Source organism: Protopterus annectens, chromosome 15.part0, assembly GCF_019279795.1.
Source record: "Protopterus annectens isolate FY-2018-M chromosome 15.part0, PAN1.0, whole genome shotgun sequence".
Taxonomy (NCBI): Eukaryota; Metazoa; Chordata; order Ceratodontiformes; family Protopteridae; genus Protopterus; species Protopterus annectens.
In genome coordinates, this window is record NC_056749.1 from 427,349,591 (window position 1) to 427,375,349 (window position 25,759).

At 39.0% G+C, this 25,759-nt stretch overlaps 1 protein-coding gene across 2 annotated transcripts in view; it reads right to left on the reverse strand.

The window, feature by feature from the left end:
• Positions 1-25,759, reverse strand: part of MTMR1 (myotubularin related protein 1) — a 1,550,898-nt gene that overhangs the window by 1,100,124 nt on the left and 425,015 nt on the right. Inside the window, exon 4 of one of the 2 annotated variants that reach the window (XM_044057166.1) lies at positions 21,136-21,189. The exons of the other annotated variant lie outside the window; for it this stretch is intronic. Within the exon in view, the coding sequence (XP_043913101.1) occupies positions 21,136-21,189 (54 nt within the window). The remainder of the gene's footprint in view (positions 1-21,135; positions 21,190-25,759) is intronic. 2 annotated transcript variants of the gene reach the window in all.

Genomic DNA, 25,759 nt, shown 5'->3' on the forward strand with positions numbered 1-25,759 from the left:
CTGTCTCATCTCTGCTGACATCCACGTAATCTTTTGGTGCTTGTACACACCTCAACATTTTACTGAAGTGGTTGTTTGAGCAAATGTTTCATTTTGGTGCTTGTACATACCTCAACATTTTACTGAAGGGGTCGCTTGGTAGAATGTTTCATTTTGGTGCTTGTGTCTACCTGGACATTTTACTGAAGGGGTCTCTTTGGGAAATGTCATTTTGGTGCTTGTGTATACCTGGACATACTAATGAAGACGTTGCTTGGGGAAATAATTTGTGCATCAGAGAAGTACTTTTCCATACATGATCAGACTGCTGAAATGACTGCTGGGCAAAATAATTTATTATGTCATTTTAGGGCTGGTGCATACACAACACAAACTAATGATGGCGTTACTGGGGAAAATAATTCATTAGTGTGTCAGGGAAATGCTTTTGCATAACTGGACAAACAAATTTGTGGATTGCAACTCCGATATCAAAGGTGAGGCATCGCTTTTAACAATGGATAGGAGAACCATCATTTTCACTTTTTGTATGACTATGGTGTGTATTATGCTTTATTTTGTGTGTGTGTGTGTGTGTTGGGGGGGGGGGGGCAGCAAACTCAAAGTCAGCCCTGGGCATCACAAACTCTAGCTATGCCACTGTTTGCATTCTAACCTCCTTCTCTGAGGGAAGTGTTGGATTCCACGGCTGCCCACCCCCACCTCTCAAGAGGATCCCTTCTGTGACTGCTGTGTCAGTCAACAAAGCTACTAATGGAACCTGGGTCAACTGTGGTTCAGTCAGGGCTTTATTCCTCTGCAACATCAGAGCTGGTTAAAGAAGAAAACATGAACTAGGATTAATAAAGAAGTGCCCCCATATCCCAATTGTTCAAGAGTGTCACCATGGAATGAGATGTACAGCTAATACAGCATATATTAAGCAATGAACAGAGGCAACAAAGCAAAAGGCTACATAAATAAAATGAAAAGTACTGCTAATGAGAGAAGACATACTAGGCTGCCCAAAAATTAGAGCACTGCTACAAAAGGGCACACGAATTAATTGACATGTCATAAGGAAGGCAGGATAGCATGGCCAAGTTAATACATGCTCACTTGTGCAATGTGGCACTGTACAGCTGCATCTCTTGCTCATCTGGCACAAGAAAGGTAGAATTACGGCTACCAGACAGACTGCAAATCACCAAAGTGCCAACCCAGCTCATCTAACAACTGGGAAGGAAATGGATGAACAGCAACCAGACAGAAACGCAGGAAAGAGTATTTTTTCACACAAAAGAACTGAAAGGGGAAAGGAGCGATAATGTTGTGAACAAAGGTAGCACAGCATTATGGTAGTGGTGGGCTGTCTTGAAACTGCAGATGCTAAAGGTCATCACAAACCTTGTAAGCTATCCTATTAAAAGGATACTGCAAGGGACATAGCTTACTTGCTAGGACCATTCACTCTGGTTAGTGCCATGGGGGGAAAGAGACCCTTTTTTGGTACTATTTGCTAGAGTTTATTTGGGTTGGGAAGTGGGACAGGGAGACAAAGCAGGTGCCACTATTTTATGATACACCAACGTGTTATAACTCGGATACCCACACCTCCAAAGGCTGGTGATATTGCTACTTTAGGGAAATAATTGGGTTGTAGCAGGAACCCTGAATCTGAGCCATAGCTTTTAAAAGCTGCTGGACTTTCCAAGGAAGGAGTTCCTTCAGGGAAAGAGATAGTTCATAGCAGAAAGTCTAAATAAGTGGCACCACACTTCCTTTGGAAGGGGAACTAGTAAGGATTACAAAGAGAAAGTTAACAGCTTTTACATACCACCTTAAAAGAGGGAGGTGGGCAATGTGGCTTCTGACTATCAATGTTAAGATGCAATCTGCATACTGGATGAAGAGGTTACTATACAGAGGATGAACTCCTAAGAGGGCAAAACAAGTGAAATGTTATACAGATGTGGGCAGCACCAAGTTCCTATCATACAGCATTTCTGAATACACACCATGGCATTCTTTTCAAGTCATTTGGCCATAAACCACACACAAAAAAGTGCAGGCTGATGCAAATATTTTTACTAGCTAGACACCACAAAAGACATGACAAGGTGGACAGGAAACAAAACTCAGGCTCCTTTACTCCCCTAACAAGGAACTACTTCCAAAGGAAGCCATGGATACAGAGCAGCTTCACGGCACCCCAAATGCCATAAGTAAAAGTCAAATTTGGAGTCAGATTTTGGTACTAGATACCATGATGCAGCTCCATACTGAAATGTCTGCACATGTAATGGCTAGTTCTGACAGACAGAAAATGCAGCAGAAGAGTAAGTTTCTAGCATCACTCTTCTAACTTTAAACATCTCTTTTTGCAGGAGGCAAAACCCTGACACATCCCCCAAAAGTACAGTTGTGTACACTTACCATAAATGTAGATGTTCAAGTGTATTCACTGTTGCAGTCATCACACTTGGATTATCTGCCTGCAGGTAGCCCTCAGTTGGCCCGAATACCAAAGACTTAGCATTTCTGCGCCGGTTGCTGTCACTCCAGGACTGACATCAGGAGGTATAAAAACAGGCAGACGATGCCATTACATTAATTTTTCTTGCCCCAAATGTCAGGAGCCCCCCAACAGGGGGCTAAGTTATGGTGGAGGAAAACATCACCAGTAAAAAGTAAATACCAATACCCATATCCCTGAAAATGGGGGGGGGGGGTAAAGGCCTAGACAGAATAAGGGGAGAGAGAGAGAGAAAGAGAAACCAGGGGGTTGGAGAGAGGGAAACCAGGACTGCAACAGTGAATACATTCGAACCTCTACATTTATGGCAAGTGTACACAACTGTACTATATTCTTCATGTTTCACTGGTGCAGTCATCACACTTGGGTGGATTCCCAAAGCTGAAGAAGGGTTGAGGCAGTCAGGAAGAGTTAGGGCCTGCTAGAATGCCCTGCAGGACTGCTGTTGCAAAGCCTGCCTTGGATTTGGAGAAGACAGGCAAATGGTAGTGCTTGGTGAAAGTGTGCACTGAACTCCAGGTAGCAGCTTCCAGGATGTAGGAATGCAGTACAGGTAGATGTTGCCCTAGTGGAGTGTGTTCTGACCCCCTGTGGGGTTGTTTCCCATGGTGCATGTAGCAGAAATGGATGCAATGTGCTATCCATTTAGAAACGGTTTGCTTAAAATGGCCTTGCCCTCTGCCCCTGTTGCAAAGCTGACTAATAACTGGTCTGATTTTCTGAAAGCCTTAGTCCTATCCAGGTACTATCTGAGCTGTATGCGCATGTCCAAAGAGTGAAAGATCTTTTCCCCTTTATTTTGAGGATTAGGGAAAAAGGTTGGCAAATGTATGGATTGATTGAGAGCCACACTGGACACCACATTAGGCATAAAGGGTTTGTCCTGAGAGAGACCCTGTCAGCATGGAAAATAATGAAGGGTTCCACGGCCATAAGTGCTTGTTGTTCAGACACTCTTCAAGCTGAAGTGATGGCTAGAAGCAATGCTGTTTTCAAGAGAGGAATTTTAAGTCTGCTGACGCTGCAGGCTCAAAGGGTAGGAGTGTGAGCTTTTCCAGTACAAAGCTAAGGTCCCAAGCAGGGGTGGGTGCTCTCCTTGGTGGCCTTAAGTTGTTTACCCCTCTCAGGAACTGTTTGATAAGAGGGTGTGAGAAGAGAGGTGGCTCAGTGTTGTAATGAGCCGAAATGCCTGAGGCATGAATCTTGATGGAAGAGAAGGCCAGGCCTTTGTGAAGTAGATCTGCCAAGTAGTCCAAAATTAAAGGCAGGGAGGGCAGAGTTGTGTCCTCTCCTTTAGATAGGCTCCATGAGCAGTATCTTTTCCACTTATCCGCATAGGATTTCCTTGTACTGGGTCTTCTGGCTTCAAGAATGACGTCCAGCACCCATTTACTTAGGTCTGCTGGGTTAGGATTTAAGGGATAAGCCAGGCTGCCAGACTTAGGGTTTGCAGTTGTGGATGCAAAATCTGCCCCCTCCTGGTGAGAGGGCAGGGTAGGGTTCTGATGTAGGTGCCATGGTGTCACCAATGTCAGGCTGCGCAGGAGTGGGTACCAGTGCTGGCGTGGCCAGTCCGGGGCAATAAGAATTGTCCTCGGTCTGTCCCATCTTATTTTGAGTAATACTCTTGGGAGAAGGGGCAAGGGTGGGAATGCATAAATTGAGAGATTTACCCACTGAAAGGATAGGGCATCCACTTTCCAGGCCCTGCTGTGAGGGTTCCTGGTGCAGAATCTGCTGAGCTGGTGGTTGTAGAGGGAGGCAAAAAGGTCCACCTCTGGGGTCCCCCATTTCTGAATTAGAAGGTTGAAGGTGATGGGCTCTGCCACTCGTGTGGGTCTAGGAGATTTCTGCTTAAGTCGTCTGACAGTGAATTTTGTTTGCCTGGCAGGAATTGAGATTGCAGATGGACTTGCATGTCCAATGCCGTGTTCCACAGAGCCATGGCTAACTTGCAGAGTGGGTGGGAATGGGTTCCCCCCTGCTTGTTGATGTACCACATAACTGTGGTGTTGTCTGTTTTTATCAGCAGTTGTCCTGGAAAGAGTAGGAATCTGAAAGTTGTCAGGGCATTCTGCACAGCTAGCATCACTTTTTAGTTGATGTGCAGATGAATTTGACTTGGGCTCCAGTGGCCTTGAATGCATTTGCCGTCCATGTGTGCTCCCCAGGCATAGTCTGATGCATCTGTGGTTAGGGTCTGGGTGGCATGGGGTTGAGTAAAGAGCAGTCTCTTGTTGTGGTTGCATGCTTCTGCTCACCAAAGAAACTCTGTCCTTAGATAGGGTATGATGGGAATGACTGTTTCCAGGTCTGGGGAATGTTGGGAACCAAAGACTTAAGTACCACTGAAGTTTCCTCACATGAAGTCTTGCATATGGAATTAGCAGTATACATGAGGCCAGGAACCCTAGGGCCTGCAGTATTTTTCTTGCGAATAGCTGGGTTTTGATGGCCATTTGTTTGAAGTAGGCTGTCAGATAGACTTGTTTTTCTGAAGTGAGGAATGCCATCTGGGCAAGTTGTGTCCAAGCTTGCTCCCAGGAATTACAATCCTTTGACTGGGTACCTGTTTTGATTTATTTTCAATGACGGTGTAACTCAGGGAAGCGAGGAGGTTTTTCACAAATGTCAGGTGCTGCAACAGCAATTCCTGACAGTTCGCCTGAATCAGGCAGTCGTCCAAGTACGGGTAAATATGGATGTTTCTCTGCCTGCAGTATGCAATGGCTGGAGCCAGGCATTTTGTGAACACTCTGGGTGCAGTGGATAAGCCAAAGGGAAGTGCAGAGAACTGATAATGCATAGTACCGGCCCTGAAATGTAGATACTTCCTGCATGACTCCCTTATAGGGATGTGCAGATAGGCTTCTTTTAAATTTATGGTGACTAAATAGGCATCCTTGGTTAGCATAGGTAGAAGCTGTTGCAGGGTAAGCATTTTGAATTTTGGTACCACCAGGAAAGTGTTGAGAATTAAAAGATCCAGGATTGGGTGCCAAGAACCCTCTTTTCTGGGTACCAGGAAGAGTCTGGAATAGAATCCTTGACCTATCTGTTCCACTGGAACCAGATGAATAGCTCTGATGGAGAGCAGGGATAGAACTTGGTTTTGAGCCTCTGCCCACTGGTTTGGGAGGGAGGTCTGGGAACCCTCTTGGGGTTGACAGTGAGTGGAAGTAAAATTTATACCCCTGGGATACAATGTTGAGGACCCATTGGTCTTGTGTAATGGACATCCATTTTTTTGCATGAAGGGCAAGTTTTCCTCCTAGGGGCACAAGCAATTGGGCAGAGGTGGAGAGTGGAGTGGAGAAGTCATTGTGAGTTTTTTCCATAAGTAGGTGGCTTATAACTCCCTGCTTTGGGGGTGGGGGCACCCCATTGCTTAGATCTCTGCATACCCTAAGACTGTATGGGTGGTCTGCTTCCCCTGGGTCTGGTTTGAGATGGCCTGGAGGGGGCTGGAAAGGACCAGTGTTTGGAAGGGCAATGCCTACTGAATCTAGGGGAATGCACTTGTAAGAATTCTTTAACAGTCTGCATAGACTTAGCTTTTTCTTCCATCTTTTTAAGAAACTCTTCTGCTTTGGTGCCAAACAAACTGTCCTTGTTCAAAGGAGCATCTAACTTTGATTTGACATGATCTGGCAAAGTTTGTTCCTTGAGCCAAGCATGTCTTCTCAGTACAGAACCAGTGACTGCTGCCTGGCAAGATGCCTCTAGGGCATCAAAGCCACACTGCAAAGTATGCTTGCTGACTTTGCTTGCAGAGTGCATAAGCTCCTGCAATTCCTTTTCCATAATATGTTGCTGGTACTTCAGCATGTGAAACTGACAATTTAATGCTCTAATAGCAAGAGTAGCAGAGGTATATACATTCTTACCCCATCTGACCAAAGCCCTGGAATCCCTATCCGAAGAGGTGGGATTCCTGGCTGTAGTTGCCTTTATATCTTTAGGCCCCTGGAAAAACTTCTCTGGGTCAGCAGTATGATTCTTGAAAAGAAATTTGTGAGTGTCAGGTACTCTGTAGTACCTGTGTGGTTTCCTAGGGGCAGGAGGCAAAGTATCAGGAGTAAGACTGGATTACATAAAAACATCAACAACCTCCAGGACATGGGTTATTGCTAAAAGTCTGTGCTGTGGCAAATCTAGGAATTCTCAGTGTCTCTTTTTGGATGGAGGATAGTCTTGGCATTCCCAGTAGAAATGCTCTCTTAAGGTATATAAGGTTTCACCAAAAGAAAAATCCTCTGGAGGGGAGGCAGAGGGAATGGATTCCTCTGCATCTGAATCTTCATAAGCAGATAAGGACATGTCTTCATAATCAGATACCTCAGAGTTATCGGACCCCTGGTCTGTTGAAGCTGCAGGGTCTGGTCTCTTTTCCTCTTAGCAGGGGAAGGCTGACGTCCCCTAATCAGCATAATAAGGTCTTCTGCCAGTCTAAGCATCTGTCATTGTGGCATGGGAGGAGATGCATGAGCTTTGGTCATCGGTTTTCTAGGCGTAGTGTGTACTCTTGGCTTAAGAAACTCGGTAGTTTTGAATAAAGTCGTCAGATTAAGTCGAACATCAGTAGTGCGACTGCACAGCGGCTCCGGACCCATCCAAGGTAGAGACATATGCAGGTTCCATAGTCGAAGAAGAGTCTCATGGCATACCGGACTCCGAATGGGTCTCGGTAGAGGCCTGCAAATCCACAGAAGTGGGCATCAGGGGCTGCGAAAGTACTTCACTGACTACCGGTGAACTGGCGACTAGCTTAACAGAAATGTCGTCGGCAGCTTTGGACCTATGCAGTCTGTCTTTATGCTTACGTTTTTTCAGAATATCGGTAGTCGGATGGTTTACCGAAGACATTTCGGAATACGGAAATAGACAGCGAAAGAATTTAGCGATAATGAGAGCCCGACGACGAATGGTTCGGGCGTTGAACAAGGCACAAAACCCACAGCGAGGTATGCCGTGGTCTAGACCTAGACAGGTGACACAGTAAGAATGAAAATCTCTATGTGGTATTTGCTTTCCACAGGCAAGACAATTGTTAACTTTTTCTGACATCGGTCAGGGCAAGAAAAAAGGATCCCCAATGGGGTAACTTAGCTTTAGAAGACTTCAGGAAAATAATGAGCCCTGTCAAGTCTTGAACCCAGTGTATACCATAGTCACAGCATGCTACCACTAAGCCATCTGAGCGGTTTATTCAATTTGTAAATGAAAATTTAGGTAGCGGCCGACCAGCACTTACGAACTACTTCTGCTTCGGGCTTCTCGGCAAGAAAGACTGGTGTAATGGCATCGACTGCCTGTTTCTATACCCCTGACAACCTGACATCAGTCCTGGAGAGACAGCAACCGATGCAGAAATACTAAGTCTCTGGTATTCAGGCCGGCTGAGGGCTACCTGCAGGCAGATAACTCAAGTGTAATGACTTCAACAGTGCAACAAGAACAACATCTTATATATACACCAACACCAAGATTGCCATACCTCAGAGAAAAGGGAATATTCTGGCAAATTATAACTTCAGGCTTGGTACATGCAAGTCCATTTTTTTGACCATTCTCACTGTATTAGGTCCTGGCATATTAAATGACTGCCCCCGATGCAACAGCTTTGCCCTTTTGAGGCAGAAAAGATAATAAACACTTAGTCAAATGCTGACTTGTTTGTGGAAGTGCTGTAGGGTGAGGTAGTTAAAATCCTCCTACTTAAATTGGTTCTGTGAAGAGGTTTCTCCTCTACTCTTAAGACCATGGTGAAAGCAGATGTAGACCAGTTTGATCACTGGTGAGACAAGTATCCATCACATCTCTTAAACCCACAGGCTATTCCTTTGCATCAGAACAAGCTTCAGCCAGCATACTAAGCACTTTTCACTAATGTGAGAAAGGCAAGTGGTGTTAATTATGTGGTAGAGCAGCTGCATCAAAGGCCAAAATGTAAATACTACCATGTAAGGATGATGACCCCCTCCATGACTGAGACTTTTGTATTTACTACATACATTGGATTACAAGAGGAATCTGAAGGGGATCTTCTCAGTGACATCTGAATGGTCATGTACACAGTGGTGGTAGCAATGTCACAGCAGCTACTCCGTACACAGATTTAATAAATTCAAGCAGTGCTCTGAGTGTGAGGACATGTTCATTTTTAAACCAGAGAGTGTCCAGCTTGTACAGCACTGTGCAAGCACAAACAGACAAAAAAAACAGTGAAACAAGCTCCTTATGAGGTAACCAAATCATGCAGTAGGAACTGCAGAAAATATTGAATTTGTGGGTAATCCAATAGTCCCCTGGCCTCATCACTGGTACTGGTGCCTAGCAAAAAGATGGGTATTAGGTTTAGTGTAGAATAAACTACAAACTAAACCATCATACAAGAGTAGATGCAGACACCATCCCTGCAACACATGAAGCTTTAGAGCAGATGGGTACAACAAGTATCTGACTACTACTAACCTAAAGGCTACAGGCAGGTATACATTTGCCATTCACATCAAGAAGGCATATGGTACCCTCTGTCTGCACGAATTCAACAAAATGTCTTCTGGAATAAAGAATGCCTCAGCAACTTTGCAGAAGATACTGGATCACACCCTAGCAAGAGCTAAAGACTGCTCTTAGCTACATAAATGATACTGTCGCTTTCAGTTGGTCCTAGTAGGCATACATGCAGCATGTCAGAGAGCTGGTAAGCAGATTAAAACAGGGTCAGGCTGATTATCAATGCAAACAAATGCCAGGTAGGAATAGTAGAAATTGCCAAAATCAAACATCAGAACTCTTAACGTGTTCACTGGGGGGGGGGTTGTGGCAAAATCTGGATAAATACTGCCAGGAAAGCTATCCACTTACTGCCTTTTCAACTTAGTAAAAAGCAGGTGAAGGCATTCCTTCAGTAAGTGGGGAATTTCAAGAAGTTGGTTTCTCCTTACAGTACTACAGCCACTCTTTCACACCTTACCCAAAACAATAGATCAGATTAATTTATCTCAACACCAGCTTGCAAAGATGCTTTCCAGAAACTTGAGGAGGACTTCAGTTGATCCTACGTGCTAGACAAACCTAATTATGGACAACAGCTTATCATCCAGATACTTCAAAGACCATGGACAGACAGCTATACTCAACATAGACTTCTTCAAAGGGATAAGAACATCCAGTGATGTACCTCCATCACAGACTCCAGACAAAAGAAGCATTGTATGCAGCTGTAAAAAAGGAATACTCGGGAAAAGGGCAGATTCTCCAAAAGCTCTAATCCTATCTGTATGCAAATTCAAAGTAGCAACGGATCATAAGTGCTTAAAAGTACTTACACAGAATTAGTGGGCAGAATGGATAGCATCTTAAATGAAGTTTGGGACTACAGTTCTACAACAATCACCCACAGTAAAGGAGAGGTGTTGATAACACCAATGCAGATGGTTGTTTTAGGCAAAAAACAAGGAAATGTGATTTATGGGATAAATTCTTTTTATACCAAGCTTCATTTCCTGAAGGTTTCTCAACAAAACTGATTTGGGTCTAAGACAGTGGAAGAAACATGAAAAGCTTTAATACTGAAAAATGTAACTGTTACTTCAGTAGTCAACTATGATCTGAAGCTGTTTGAATTAAGCAAGTCTTTAAAAGTTAAAACTGAAAGAAGTTGCTCTCTATGTGCCTTTACAGGAAATATGCAGCATTTAAAAGTTTGTAAAACTGTACATCTGCTATTGTTGGAATGCACTGCAGTTTGAAAGCGAAATCAGTTCTTGCCATAAACACGTCTGCAGTGTGCTTAAATCTTAATGCTCCCTGAAGATGCAGCTCTAAGTCAAAGGCTATTACCTTAGAAGGGACTCCCCTAGAAACATATACATGTGGAAAGAATAGAAAACAAATTTCAAAATTCAAAGCTGAAGCCTCAGAAAATCCTGCCTGAGAGTCAACATAAATACACGAAGATGGATAAAGATTGCTAGCTGGAGATATGATGGATGTTCGTGCTGGAAATATGCCCAGGCAGACAGAGCTACTTGAAAGGCATTTTTATCAGCTTCTGTTCTGATCAAGAAGTGACAACAGTGCACATTATTTCTTTAGTAAAAATTAGCAGTGACAGTATTTCTTTAGCAAAAATTAATTAGGGCTAGACTATCTAGCAGAGTCTGCTTTATATCATCATTCTGTTCAAATTTTTTAGTTGTGATTTCTTGTACAAGATTTTTACCTGCATACTTTGCAAATGGAATGTTTTATTTCTGAATTTTATATGTCTACAGCTGATGAATTACTTGTTAAGCTTAAGGGTCTGTGCAGTGATCTGATGTACTGATCAGTCTTTAGTTTCTGCCTGTCAAAGGCTACTACTGTTCAAATATTTCAAGACTGGCTTATTTTAAGGTTAAAGTGTAATTTGTGTTCTTGGCTTTGCTAGTACAGTCTGGCTGGTGTCAGCCTTCCATGAACTGGAGGACAGTTATCATAGGTTCACAGGTGTGTACTAGGCTAATGGCCCTGGAGCCTTGACAAGCCTAGTCCATAGGATTACCATGGCATCATGCCACCCAATCTTAGTTCCCAGTGCCTCTGTTGAATAGAGCCACTGGAGTGATCCCCGGGGTGAATTTTCTATTTCCCATCCACTCGTCAAGATTTCTCTTGAAGAGGGCCAGTGAGGTGCGCTGTTTGACATGTATGGGAAGTCTATTCCATAGCATGGGCAGTCTCTGGGTTATGAACCTGTTCCTCCAGCATGTTCTGTTGATTGTGGTAATGAGGTTGAGGTCTCTGGAGCGTGTGGTGCAGAGGGATTGGAATTTCTTTAGATGTAGCATTTCTAACAGAGGTGGGTCAGCCATGGCTTTGTAAGACAAGCAGAGATCGCCTCTAAGTAGGCAATATGAGGCAGAGAATAGTTGGAGTTTGAGTCTGCCCACATAGGACAAGTGTTTAAGGCCTAGGATCTTCTTTGTGAGGTACTTTTGTAGCTTCTCCAGTTGTTGCAGCTGTCTAGTGAGGTACATGCCAAATGGGACACTGTACTCAATGACTGGCCTAATGAAGGAAGAGTAGAGGGAGACAATGACCTCTTTCTTCCTGGATGCAAAACCCTTAGTAATGAGATGTGCAACACAGGACTTTCTGACCACAGTGGCAAGGTGGTGGTCAAAACAGAGGTTGCTGTTAACCTGTTTTCCCAGATCTCTTATAACGCCTTCTGTGTTCAGTGGACTACATTTGATGTGGTAATTCATGGGAACAGAGTTTTTCTCAAAGGGGATGATGACACTTTTTGGCATTGAGCTTAAGGCCACGGTTCTGACACCAGTCATTGGTCTCACTGAGGCCTTTCTGTAGGATGTCAACATCACTTTTGGAGTTAATAATAGCTCCCAACTTGTAATAGTCTGCGAACTTTCCAATAATTGTTGAATATTAATAAGCTAACAATATTACAAATCTATCGTACAAAGTACATAGTACTTAACTCTATATGAGAAATCGAATATAAAATGCAAACAATTCAATTTCATTTTAAACTATCGAATATCAAAAAAATTATCCTAAAAGTTCAGACTGACTTCCAAATTTAAACCCCTAGGTTGCATAACCCTATAATTAAGAAGGAACAGGCCATCCAGGTTTGCCTGGACTTCTGAGAAATTACTTTCGAAGACTAAATTCACTCCTTTCCTAGAAAACTCAGTGTGTGTGCTCACATAATTATGTTATACAAGTGTCTGTTACTGCTGGTAAGACTGCACTGACCAGTACTGAGCTCAGCCAAAGTGGATAAAATCCCCAAGGATTATAATTCTGGTCTGCAGCTCCACAGTATAAAACTACTTTGCGTGTGGCAGATGTTGGTTATTGCTACCCGATGCACCTTTATTATACAACTATAAGGATCAGTCACTCGTTGCATACTAAATGGCTTGCAGTACTGTGCATCAAGGGACCATAACCTGCTTGCCAAGTATTATTTGGTGGCAGGGGGTGGGATTTATACAAATGTCACACCACCAACATATTTACTGGAGGGAACTTAAAACACATGCTGTCCAAAGGGACGATGTCTAAAGGAAGAATTCTTACAGAGGTTGTATTATGCACCCCAGGTATTACCTTCAGGACCCTACTTAGCAGAGCAAGTGGAATAAGTGCTGAAATGAATCTACACGATACATGAAGAAGGTATCCCAGTCTATTACTGTCATATTTAACTGACTATGTTTTTATAGAAAGCTAGTACATGAGACAAAGAATAAGTTGACTGAAGGACGAAATTGGATACTGAAGTATGCAATCACACAAGAGGTTCGCTGACATGTTATTGTCTAGGAGGTGTAGGCTACATATCAAACAAGCCAGACAGCCCACAGCCCATTACTTGTGAAGAGTTATTATTCGGCTTACCAATTTACAAATTAAAAAAATAAATCTGGAATAAAATGTTTGCCATTTTTAAAATGCACTACATTACCCCCATGCAGAAGTTTTGCCTGCATCATGAGTGAAAACACTGAAGAATTTTGGAAAAAGTATGTACTGGCTGTCTACAATGCAGTAAAAAGGGATATGGGTACTCAAAGGATGAGAGATTAAACTGCAGAAAGGACTGAACTTGATGTAAAGTGGTTAAAAAGCACTGAACGAGAAACTGGTATTACATTTGTCTATATGGTTTTTGTTTTTCCTTAAATGTTTCTAATGCTGGTTTAACGATGATGAGGTTGACTGCAGACAATCCAAGCAATAAAGATAATTAATCTTTAATTTCTTACATAATCCTAAATTAGAAAGTACTTGTGCATATTGAGACCTTAGAAGAAAGTTTTGCGATTCGGTTTGCAACCCACTTCAAACAGAGGGGGGATGTAATAACTGGAGTTCTTGGTAGTATTATGGCATGAAATGAAAATATGGATGTTATGTAAGAAGATTTGTACATCTAACAAAGTTATGAATAGCAGTAATTTTATACTTTTTTTCTGAGTCAGTTTTACTTTATGAGAATATGTTTAACCATGTATGAGAGAGGCATATACAGCAGATATAAAAAGTGTACACACCCCTGTTAAAATGCCAGATTTTTGTGATATAAAAAATGAGACCACAGTAAATCATTTCAAAAATTTCCCCACCTTTAATGTGACCTATAACCTGTACAATTCAATTAAAAACAAACAAATCAGTTAGGGGAAAAATATACAACATAAAAAAAATACAATAAGCTGGATACATAAGTGTGCACACGCTTAAACTAATACTTTGTTGAAGCACCTTTTGATTTAATAACAGCATTCAATCTTCTTGGGTTGGAGTCTATCAGCATGGTACATATTTGTCCTCTCTTCCTTGCAAAAGTGCTCCAAATCTGTCAGATTGCGAGGGCATCTCTTGTGCACAGCCCTCCTCGGGTCACCCCACAAATTTTCTATTGGAGTTGGGTCTGGGCTCTGGCTGGGCCATTCCAAAACTTTAATTTACTTCTGGTGAAGCCATTATTTTGTTGATTTGGATGAATGATTGAGGTCACTGTCATGTTGAAAGGTGAAATTCCTCTTCATCTTCAGCTTTCTAGCAGACGCCTGAAGGTTTTGGGCCAAAAGTGACTGGCATTTGGAATTGTTCATAATTCCCTCCACCTTGACTAAAGCCCCAGTTCCAGATGAAGAAAAGCAACCCCAAAGCATGATACTGCCCCCACCATGCTTCACCCTGGGGATGGTGTTCTTTGGGTGATGCAAAGTGTTGTTTTTGCGCCAAACGTAGCTTTTGGAATTGTGGTCCAAAAAGTTCAACCTTGGTCTCATCAGACCATAACACATTTTCCCACATAACAGTCACAAAAAAGAGAAACACAAAGGGTAAAGTACCTCCCAAACAAAAACTTGAAATCCAAAAACTAGATTGGTGGTACAACCCGACAATCGAAGCCGAATGGATAAAAAAAACCTTTGTAGTAACATCCAAACACCACCCAAATAAGTGCTTTTGCGTTATTACTAGCGCTTCTTCAGACATTACATTCTACATTCAAAAGTTCATTTAAATACCCTTGCTCTATTTAAAAGAGCCAATCAAAGCATGTTGCAACTTTAAAGAAACATTGCATTTTAACCTCATATTAAAATACTATCATAATATAAAAAAAACATCAATTATATCAAATATGTATACATACAAAAACATTTGCATATGCAAAAAATACAAAAAATATATATATATATACATATATATATATATATATATATATATATATATATATATATATACACACATATATATATATATATATATATACACACACACACACACACGCATAAAATTTGCATATACATATATGTAGCCATGATAAAAAAAAAATATATATATATATATATATATATACACACACACACACACACACACAACTATAAATAAAAATATACACATATAAAAATAGTTCATACATAAAAAATTATTCATATATAAAAAGAGTTGTTTATAGAACTAAATTAATGTTTCAAGGATCGGTCCTTTAAAAAAGGTTTCAAAGAAACCTTCTCATTCAGACCATGTCCCTTATCAGCTTGCAGTTTAATTATCCATTTTCCTTCTTGTTTCTCTGTGAAGTTCCTGACAACACCTAGCCTAGTAGTAGAATATATCAGTTGCAGTACAAGAAACTTAAAAGCATGTGTACTGTCATTACATAATACATGTTTAGCTAGTGCGTAGGTGTCATCTTCCCTATTAATGGCATATGTATGTTCTCGGACCCTCTCTCTGAGGGTCCTATTTGTTTTCCCTACATAGAAACACTTACACTTCTGACACATAAGTAAACTAAATTTCTCGATTTACAATCTGTATAATGGTGAAAAGTACATCTATTCCCAGTATCTGGATGAATAAAACTGTTATCATTCAACATATAAGGGCATTGATTACAAGTACGACATGATAGTGTTCCTTTTCTCATAGAGCGTGAAATATCCTTTTTCCTACCTTCATAGCATAAAAGTCTTTTAAATGATTTAGTATTTTTGTAGCTCATCTGGGGCACTTCAACTATTTCCTTAATATTCTCATCTAAGCATAACACATTCCAGTGCTTCTTGATAATATCGGTTACCTTTTTATTATTACTGGTATATGGGACCACTACTCTAGTATTACATGTTGATGTTACATGCATCTGATCTATCTTTGCTGATGTATGGTTTCCCAATAGTTCCTCTAATTGATTCTTCTATTGGTAGCAAATCCTTACTATGGTATCCCCTATTGATAAATTCTTTCTTGACTACATCCTGAGCTGTTTCAAAAGTTCAATCTTCACTAGTTAAATGAGATGTTCTCAAGATCTGACTCTTAACTATATTTTTATGTATGTGTGGGGGTGCATACTATCCCTGTGGAGAAAAGCATTTCTCCTACATGGTTTTCTGTATACCTCTGTTGTTGTTCTACCATTACCTTTCTCAAGCCATACATCTAGAAATTCAATCTCATGAGTTGAATATTTTTCAGTGAAGCGTAAAAATGATGTAGTTCCATTAATATACTGTATGAACTCCTGAAGCGTATATAGGAGTCATTTCCATAAAAGGAAATCATCATCCACAAAGCATTTATAAAATATTATATGTTCAGAAAAGTGCAAATGCTCAAGGACATAGGTGGTCTCCCAATATGCCAAAACTAAATTTGCATACGAACTGGTGCATGGAGTCACCATGGCTACCCCTGTGACTTGTAAATAATATTTTTCATCATAGCTAAACACATTGTTTGATAAAATCAAATCCAACAACATTGCATATCTAACTATCTGTTCCCTATTCATCCCCTTCTGTATCAAAAACAGCCTAAAATACTCTACCCCTACATCATTAGGGATATTCGTAAATAATGAGATAACATCCAAGGTAACCATATAATCAATGGCTTCACTCAATTCAGAGTCATTATAATAAGATAACATTTCTAAAAATTGCTGTGTATCTCTAAAAATAGACTCAGTTGACTCTACTCTACTATAGGTTTTAATAACTTATCTACATATATGGACATTGACTCAGTCATCCAACCCTGACTAGATACAATAGGTCTAAATTGGGGATTAACCAATGTTTTATGGATCTTAGGAAGACCTCTGAAAGTAGGAACTAATGGTTTGTCAATGGAAAAATAATTATATAACTGCACATCAAATATATTGCACATTAGCATATCATATAACTGGCTATGGATATATTTAATTATTCTATCTAAATCATATCCAGTCAATAACCAATATGTATTTAAATCCAATAACATTTCATTCATGCTATTATGGTAGTAGTCAAAATCAAGTACAACAATGGTACCACCCTTATCAGCTGGTCTAATTACGATGCCATCATTGTTCTGTAGCTTTTTTAGTGCTTGTATTTCATTACTATTTAAATTACAATATTCTGGTCTAACATCATTTTTATTTATTTCAAATAGTTTAAGTAGGTCACTCTCACATTCCCTCTCAAAACTTTCAAGTAAAGGATGCAATGCTGGTGTATACATAGGTGGTTTTCTAAACATTTCACTATGTCCATCTATGTTATTACCAAACTGCAATTTCAAAGCCACATTCCTTAAAAACATTTTAAATCCAAAATTAACTCAGTTACATCTACACTTTTAGAAGGTACAAACGATAAATCCTTGTTTAACACTGATTTCTCAAAATTATTTAATACATACTGTGACAAATTTACTATCAGGTCCTGTTCACATGCCTCAATGTCTTTCTTCGAAACTCGTGTGGTTCTTTCATGTTCTTTCATTTTTTTTTCCGCCTCGAGTACTCCACGTCGATCGACTGGCTATCTTGAATGGTAACGTGATGAAGTAACTACTTCGGATGGCTTCTCCTTCTTTCCAACATCAGGGCTGTTCGAACTTCTAGTAGAAACTGATATTTCTGTTTGGCTGCTCGCAGGCTGGGCAGCAGCGATAAAGGTAACTATCTCCTGTGTTGAACTGAGCAGCGTCTGGCGTCATCTCAGGTGCAGGGTGTAATTCAAACTGAGGTTAAATCACCGATTGGAGGGAGGTCAAAGGCTGGACCTGATCACTACTCCGGATAGGTTCTCTCGGCCAGGAAAAGACGTTACCATTGGTAAATTCTAAGTAATCCCTTTCCATCTTCTTTCTCTTTTGCAACAACAATTTGTTATCAAGTGCCGAAAGCATCGTGGCCAATTCAAGCATTAATTCATCTATTTGTCCACTAGTTAATGACTGATGTAGTTCATATTCAATTTTGGATAGACTTTGGTCAACTTTTTGAGTTCATATTCAATTTTAACAGCTTCGTTGCCAAGTTCTTTTTCAATAATCATATATTGCTCTATTAACAGTTTAATATACATAAAACTCGTCTCGATATTCAGTTTCTGCCACTTCATTAGCAGTTGAGGCTGGGAAGAACCAAAAGTGGGCATTTTTAATATACGTAAGCCTCTGGGAATAACTTTGAAGCATATACATGCCTCCATGTGTTTCCTCTGCCGCTGTATATTCCTTAGTTTAGTCATGATATTTTCTAAATTCCTTTTCAGTTGCACAGCTTGAATGTTAATTGTGCGCCTGCGAGATGAATCAGCATTGCTAGCTAATTCGGCACAAGACAGTCTTAATAGCGGATTGCTATCTGCTCTAAGTAACTGCTCAAAATTCATATTCTCTTTCAGAGTAACATCTCTCAAATTTCCTTGTACAGTCTCTTCTGTCATGTCCCTTCTGTATCACAGAAAACGCAAAACAGTTACAAAAAAAGAGAAACATGAAGGGTAAAGTACCTCCCAAACAAAAACTTGAAATCCAAAAACTAGAATGGTGGTACAACACGACAATCGAAGCAGACTGGACAAAAAACCTTTATTGTAGTAACATCCAAATAACACCCAAGTAAGTGCTTTTGTGTTATTACTCACACTTCTTCAGACTTTACATTCAAAGTTCATTTAAATACCCTTGCTCTATTTAAAAGAGCCAATCAAAGCATGTTGCAACTTTAAAGAAACATTTCATTTTAACCTCATATTAAAATACTATCATAATATAAACATCAATTATATCAAATATGTATATATACATACAAAAACATTTGCATATGCAAAAAATACATAAAAAATATATATATACATATATATACATGCATAAAATATGCATTTACATATATGTAGCCATGATAAAAAAAAAAATATATATATATATATATATATATACACACACACACAACTATACGTAAAAAATATATACATATAAAAATAGTTCATATAATGTAAAGTTGTGTATATATACTTCCTTCCTTCCGTCTTGCAACCCTACCCCATAGGCCAGACATATGGAGAATACTGGAGATTTTTGTCACATGTAGTACACAACCAGCACTTGCCAGAAATTCCTGCAGCTCCTTCAGTGTTGCTGTAGGTCACTTGGCAGCCTTCCTGACAAGTTTTCGTCTTGTCTTTTCATCAATTTTGGAGGGATGTTCAGTTCTTTGCAACTTCACTGTTGTCCCATATTTTCTCCACTTTTTGATGACCGTCTTGACTGTGTTCCATGGTATATCCAATGCTGTGGTTTGTACCCTTCTCCTGACTGATAACTTTCAACAATGAGATCCCTTTGATGCTTTGTAAACTCTCTGCAAACCATGGCTTTTGCTGTAGCAGGCAACTGAGTAAATGTCAGGAAAATCCTACTAGGACAGCTGAACTTTATTTGGGGTTAATCAGTCTCTTTAATTGATGGCAGGTGTGTACCCAAGAAGACTTAATGCTGTAATTAAAGCAAAAGGTGCTTCAACAAAAGTATTAGTTTAAGGGTTGCACACTTATGCAACCAGTTAATTGTACATTTTTTTATTTTTTTCCCCTAACAGATTTGTTTGTTTTTCAGTTGAATTGTACAGGTAATAGGTCACATTAAAGATGGGAAAAGTTTTGAAATTATTTCCTGTGGTCTCATTTTTTTAATATCACAAAAACCTGGCATTTTAACAGGGTGTGTACACTTTTTATATCCACTGTACGGAAGTCTATACTATTAAACATTTATACAAGGCCTGTGCTTCTGTTAATACGTATAAATGTATATACAGCTAAAATGAGCGATTCTGATGTCTAATAAGCAAATTTGGTCCTCTCCAATAAGTGACATGGGCTTTTTATATTGCACCTGAACTATATCAACAGTTCAGGTACATGCAGCACCACTTTAATGTTACATCTTAAAGACACCACCTCAGAAGTACAACTTTCCCTTTATGCCGAATGGCAGTGTAACTTGAGATCCAAGCATGTTGAGTGAGGATAGAACACACACAGCCTTATGCTCCTGGCATCAAATGTAATAAACCAGTGACAATAATATTCATTCAGTGGATACGTGCATGATCAAAAGGATTACTAACATAAGACTTCAAGCTAATAGACAGCCAAAAAATATTGCATCAGTTGTATCAGTATAATCCATGCAGGAGAGGAGTACAGCTACAACACCTGAAAAATCTAACTGTAGAGATCACTAGTTAAAGACATTACTGATTTTTCTACAGTACGCTAAGCCCTTAGGCGTAGCTCTGACAACTTTATTATATTACAAGAATAGTACACCTAGTCAACTACATCGTTCTATTACAAGTATACAAATTTCCCACTAAAAAGCACAACTCTAAACAGTATGTCTGGTTTATTTCAACAGCACAATACCTTAGAAATATGCAGCATGGGCCATTAGGAAACAGAGGGCAAGACATAGTGACATGTCAAAAAAATTAACTATTGCTGCACAACCTTAAGTGTAATTCTAACCAAGAAGATTAGCAAAATTAGCTTCTTCCAAGTAATCACATCCCTACTAACAAAACAATCCTCTAACTTCACTGCTACTGGTTTTCTTCAGCAGCACATGACCTTAAAACCAACCACCATGGGCACCGTCAACAAAGGTATAAACAAAGTCAGATACCAAAGAATGTACCACTGCCTCACAACTTTAAACAGCACACCGTACAAGGATCTAACCCCAGCACCAACTACAACTCATAATACATATAATATCCAGTTCACAAAAGAATCACACATTTCACTGACTTAACACATTCTCCATGGTTAACTGCCTGCTTGGCTCATTACATAAACATCACAATTTAAGCTAAAAGTTAAAAAGGAGTAACCACAAATTAAAGAATTTTCAGTTAAGAAACTGAGACCTATGATGTAAAATGCATCCAAAACCCCCCTATTAAGTCTAGAAGGAACTCCAAACTACTTGCTACCCAAAACTTGTCCTTTTCATTATCAAGTGTATGTGACATTAACCTGCCTGTTGTAACCTTATTCTACTACAGTTTGGAAATGAAGAAGGTGAAACACAGTCCATCCACACTTCTCTCTTCAGCATCAAAAGGAGCCATGCATTTGTACAGAAAAATGAAGGGAAGCAGCAGTGCAAAAACAGTACTGTGTAAATTACTCGGTGAGAATGGCAAGCAATATGAGAATATTGTGTTAGCAGAACAGGCTATAAAAAGAATGTTAAGCACTTTGCAAAACATACAAAAAAATACAACTTGCCACCTGCTCGATTTCAGCTTCAGAGTGATAGCAACCACTGGGTCCATCCAGAATATCCTGGGCAGCATGAGGTAGCAAAGAGCAAAACAGTTAACAAAAACATGCAGACAATACGTATAAGGAAAGTTTCGTTTTTCAAAGACAGTACACATAATCAGTGTCAAAACACAGGAACACATTTTTAAGTCTCCAACAGCATGGACAAATTACATTAAACAGAATTCCATATCAGAAAAACCCCAAAACATATGCAACTTTTCAATTAAAAATCAATTCAAAAAAAGCACATGCAGTGTACATTAGAGGATCAGAGAGAGCACATACTGCATTTTAAAAACAAATTGAAAAGCAAGGGTGTTGCAAATCCACATATGAAGCAATGTCAACTTCAATAAAAACTGCAACATTTCAAAACATAAAAGGACAATTAAGCAAAACTTTCTGTACCCTACTTTTAAAGAACTGATATACTTAACTCTAAAACCATGACTGTCAATCTTGTATCATTAGTTTGTTACAGTAAAAGAAAAGACCGTGTCAAGGAAAATGGAAACTCAAAACTTAATTGCTATGAATACTTTTCACTGAACATCTAAACTTCTGACACCAGTAAAGATAACACAGCATTTGTTTTTTAAAACTACATACCAAGACCCTTTTGAAAGTACAACTGAACACATTTCCACATCAGTATTGCTGTCATAAGGCATATAAATAGCACAATGGAATATTTACATTTAGGTTACCAACACAGAAAGAATGTAGAAAAGTCTATGACTGTCCAGATGAGTTACAGATTCCAAGACTGTCCCATTTACCCAATCAAAGGCAAAATACATCAAATACTGACACAAGTAATTACAAGGGTACACAAGCATACCCATATAGCCCCTGAACTACGTGCACTCAAAGCTGTGTTGAAATTTAAATTCCAAGTTGAAAAGTTTGTCGAGACAGACATAGTGTTTAACTTTTTTACTTTTGGAATGTTATGTCTTAAAATTATTAAAGTATACTGCTATGTAGAAGATAAATTGGCTTCAATAAGCAAAGCATGAAGACAGAAAAGAGAAATGTGTACTTCACTGTCCCAAACAATCTTCATAACCAATTTACTTTCAGAGCTTTAAGAAGGCATTCAGTACAAAATATGAAAACTGTACTTGATATGAAGTGTAATTATGATTAACAAATAGATTAATATATACAAACCACTAAGACAAATATAAAAAATGTTGGACGAAATGCAGTCTGAAACGTGCTTAATGAAAAAAAAAAGTTCAGAATTTTTTGCAGACTTTCCTAGCACCAATGTTAATAGCCACAGAAAAAGTGTTGTGCAGGAGTTTTCCTAACTCCACGTTTCTATCGCACATCCCATCAGCAAAATTCCAGAAGGGTAAGGAATGCAACCAGAAAGTTCAGATGCAACACACTCCCATTCTGCTGCACGCACAAAAAACACAGATGTGTGCATCTTTCTTAATATGTATCCTGCATTTTTAATGTCATTAAAATATGTAGCAGACATTCTAACTTCACATTGGAAAATTTGTTTTCTTTCTTGATCCATTTGCATCTTTATTTTACAAGCGTTTCTTAATTCCTTATATGTAACCTGCCTGATGCAGTAAAGATGTACCTCTGTTATGTTAAGCTACTATGCACTGGATAAAAAATGTACCAGACTTCCAAATGAATGAATCTGTGCACTGTTTTCAAACAATGACAAAACACAGTGCCTTTCAAGTGGTTAAAATGTTAATCACCAACCCCCAAAAAATGATGTGTACATCATGGTAACAGTCCTGAGTACAATTCTTTTAGATGGACAAAGGGACTGCTCCTAGAAGACTTGTTGTTAAGATAAGCATCTTACACAACTGTTAAATCTTCGCTTTAGACAGAGCCACTGAATCAGTAAATTGTAACATTCAGGTACATTCCCCTGGTGACTCTAACCATACATGGGAAAATGCCTGGTAGAAGATACCCTGTAACACATTCATATAAATATTTCCCTTTTTCCAGACTGAACTTTCAACTTGTAACATTTGGTAAATGTACAGAAGTCTCTACTGCAGCTTAATCAAAAACATTTCCAAAGCATGCTGCTGCTGTCATACTGACATGCACACCAAAATGTGTCTTGTAAAGATTTACTGCACTTGTCATAATATAAAGTTAATACAGTGAGCCCAAATCAGTTTATAAAAACACAGGCATTGTTCTCTGCCGAACTAGAAAATATATTTTTCTAAACTCCTGATCACTTTTGGTATAATCCATGTGATGCAGAAAGGTTTAATGAACTGCAAAAAAAAAAAGTCCTCTGCAGATTTTGGTAGTGATTTATGCCAGGCAATTTAGACACCATTGTACTGCTACAGCAGTAGGAAAGGCCTGATCTATAATAAGGACAGTGGTCTGAATGTCAAAGCCACACGCAAATGCAGCAGTCCAAGGGTACGGCTGCTGTAATTAGTCATGTGTGTTCTTCCTCAGAAATATCAACGGCATCCGAATAGCATGGTTGTATGTTTCAGAGACTAAGTGAGCCACTCTATATGGGGCATGCAGCGGGAAAAGTGTACCCTGTCTTTTGACGATGTGCACCCATTCACTTCAATGGAAAAAGACTGAAGCTGTTGACATAATTGTAAATAAATACTTCAAATGTGTGTTGCAGATCATCAATACGGGGCTATATGGAGTTACTCAATTAGTGCTGGTAGTACTAAAAAAAAAAAAAAAAAACTTGAAAAAGATATACAAAGAGGTCTCCCTACCATAAATACTACTAAGACAAAAGCGAGCAATTAAGTAAGATCTAACATCATCATCTGAATTTTTCACAGACATTCAAACTTTCTTAAATCTACCTCTAAACTGGTTGCCCTATATGAAACAGAGCATTCTTGGATGTTTTTGGAAGAGCTTCGGCACTTCCAGTTTCAGGGAGATGAGTGTTATGCACGTTGGACATATGTTCACTATATACAGCAATTGATCAAAATGAAGGTATAGAGTTTATGAGGCTCTTCTTAAGCAAAGTGAAGTGTAAAGATGACATTTTTGTCATTTGATGGAAATAGTACTGCATAAAAATTTTTTCATGTTTGAAAAAGAAATCTATCAACAAACAAGTGGGGTAGAAAAATCCATCAACAAACAAGTGAGGTAGCGATGGGGGCTCATGTAGCCGCTGCCGTTGCCAACTTAGTGATGTGTTGGTGGGAAGTTACATTTTTGGAGAAGATGGATTTATTTAAATATGTAAGGTACTACAGACGTAACATTGACTATTTATTCTTTGTGTGGGCAGGTAATAGTGAACAGTTATTAATCAAACAGTATCTTGGCTTGAATTTATGATTGGCAACATAGGCACCACAGTTCAGTTTTTGGACATAGAAGTAGGGAAGGATGTAGATAAGAGGACATTTTGGAGTGTTGTTTATAGGAAGAAAGCTTTTACCAATAAAAGCTTCCATCCCAAATACATGAAAATTAATGTATTTAAAGGTCAAGTAATCAGACTCCGTAGAGTGGTCACTGATGACCAACAGTATAAAGTGGAAGTTGAAGCACTCAAACAGCTTTTTCTTTGTAGGGATTATTCTGTTGAAATTCTTAATGATGTGATTCAATATGTGGGGAATCATAGGGATGACAAGTACCTTCCTATTCTTACAGCTGGATTTCAGAAAAAGAATCTTAGTCAGAATAAGATACAGAATGAGGAATTTAAACATGCATTTCCAGTACCCATGAGTGTTGATGGGGCCAATATTAAAAGAATTGTACAACAAAATTGGAAAATTATTCTAGGTAATGAGGAATTGAGTAAAATTATAGGGACTCAACCAAATTTTATGAATAAAAAAACTAAAAATTTAAGAGAGATTTTGGAAGGTGGACATAAATGTGAAGATCATGACAGAGTAATTACTCAGTTAGGTACTTTTGCTTGCACAAACTGCAATCAATGTAAGTATATGATGGGTGCACAGAGTTATTACTTTAAGCATTTAACAGCCAGAGGTAGGCTTGATTGCCAGAGTGAGGGTTTAGTATACCTTGCAGTGTGTTCCAATTGTGAAAATTTCTATATAGGAAAGACTATTAGAAAGCTGAAATGTAGGGTTAGGGAACACCTTCTTGCTATTAAGAAAAAAATATATGAATAATGCATTAGCAAAGCATTCTCTGAACTGTGAATTTTAGAAAGTTTACTTTTTTGTAGTAGGAAAAAGTTAATATTGATAAATTTGTAGGTTCATTTAACAATTTTTTTTTAGAGAAGATAAAGTTGAAATGGCAGATTTTTTTAAGAGCTGACATAACACCTGGTATTAATGATAAGGTTTTGGTTAAGTTATCTGAATTATGTCAATTTTTGACATAAAGATGAAACAATTGTGTGTCATCTTTTAAAGTCTTGTTTCAAGTTCATAGTACATTTTATATCTTATGTTTTGAAAATTTACTGGTTATTTAACAACTATGCCTTTAAGGTTTAATTATTGTGGGAAGAGATGTTGGGATGTTCTTGACATAAAAGGAAATTATGTCAGTAGTGTATTGTAGGATTCTGAAGAAGTTCTGTAATAAATTGGACGAAAGT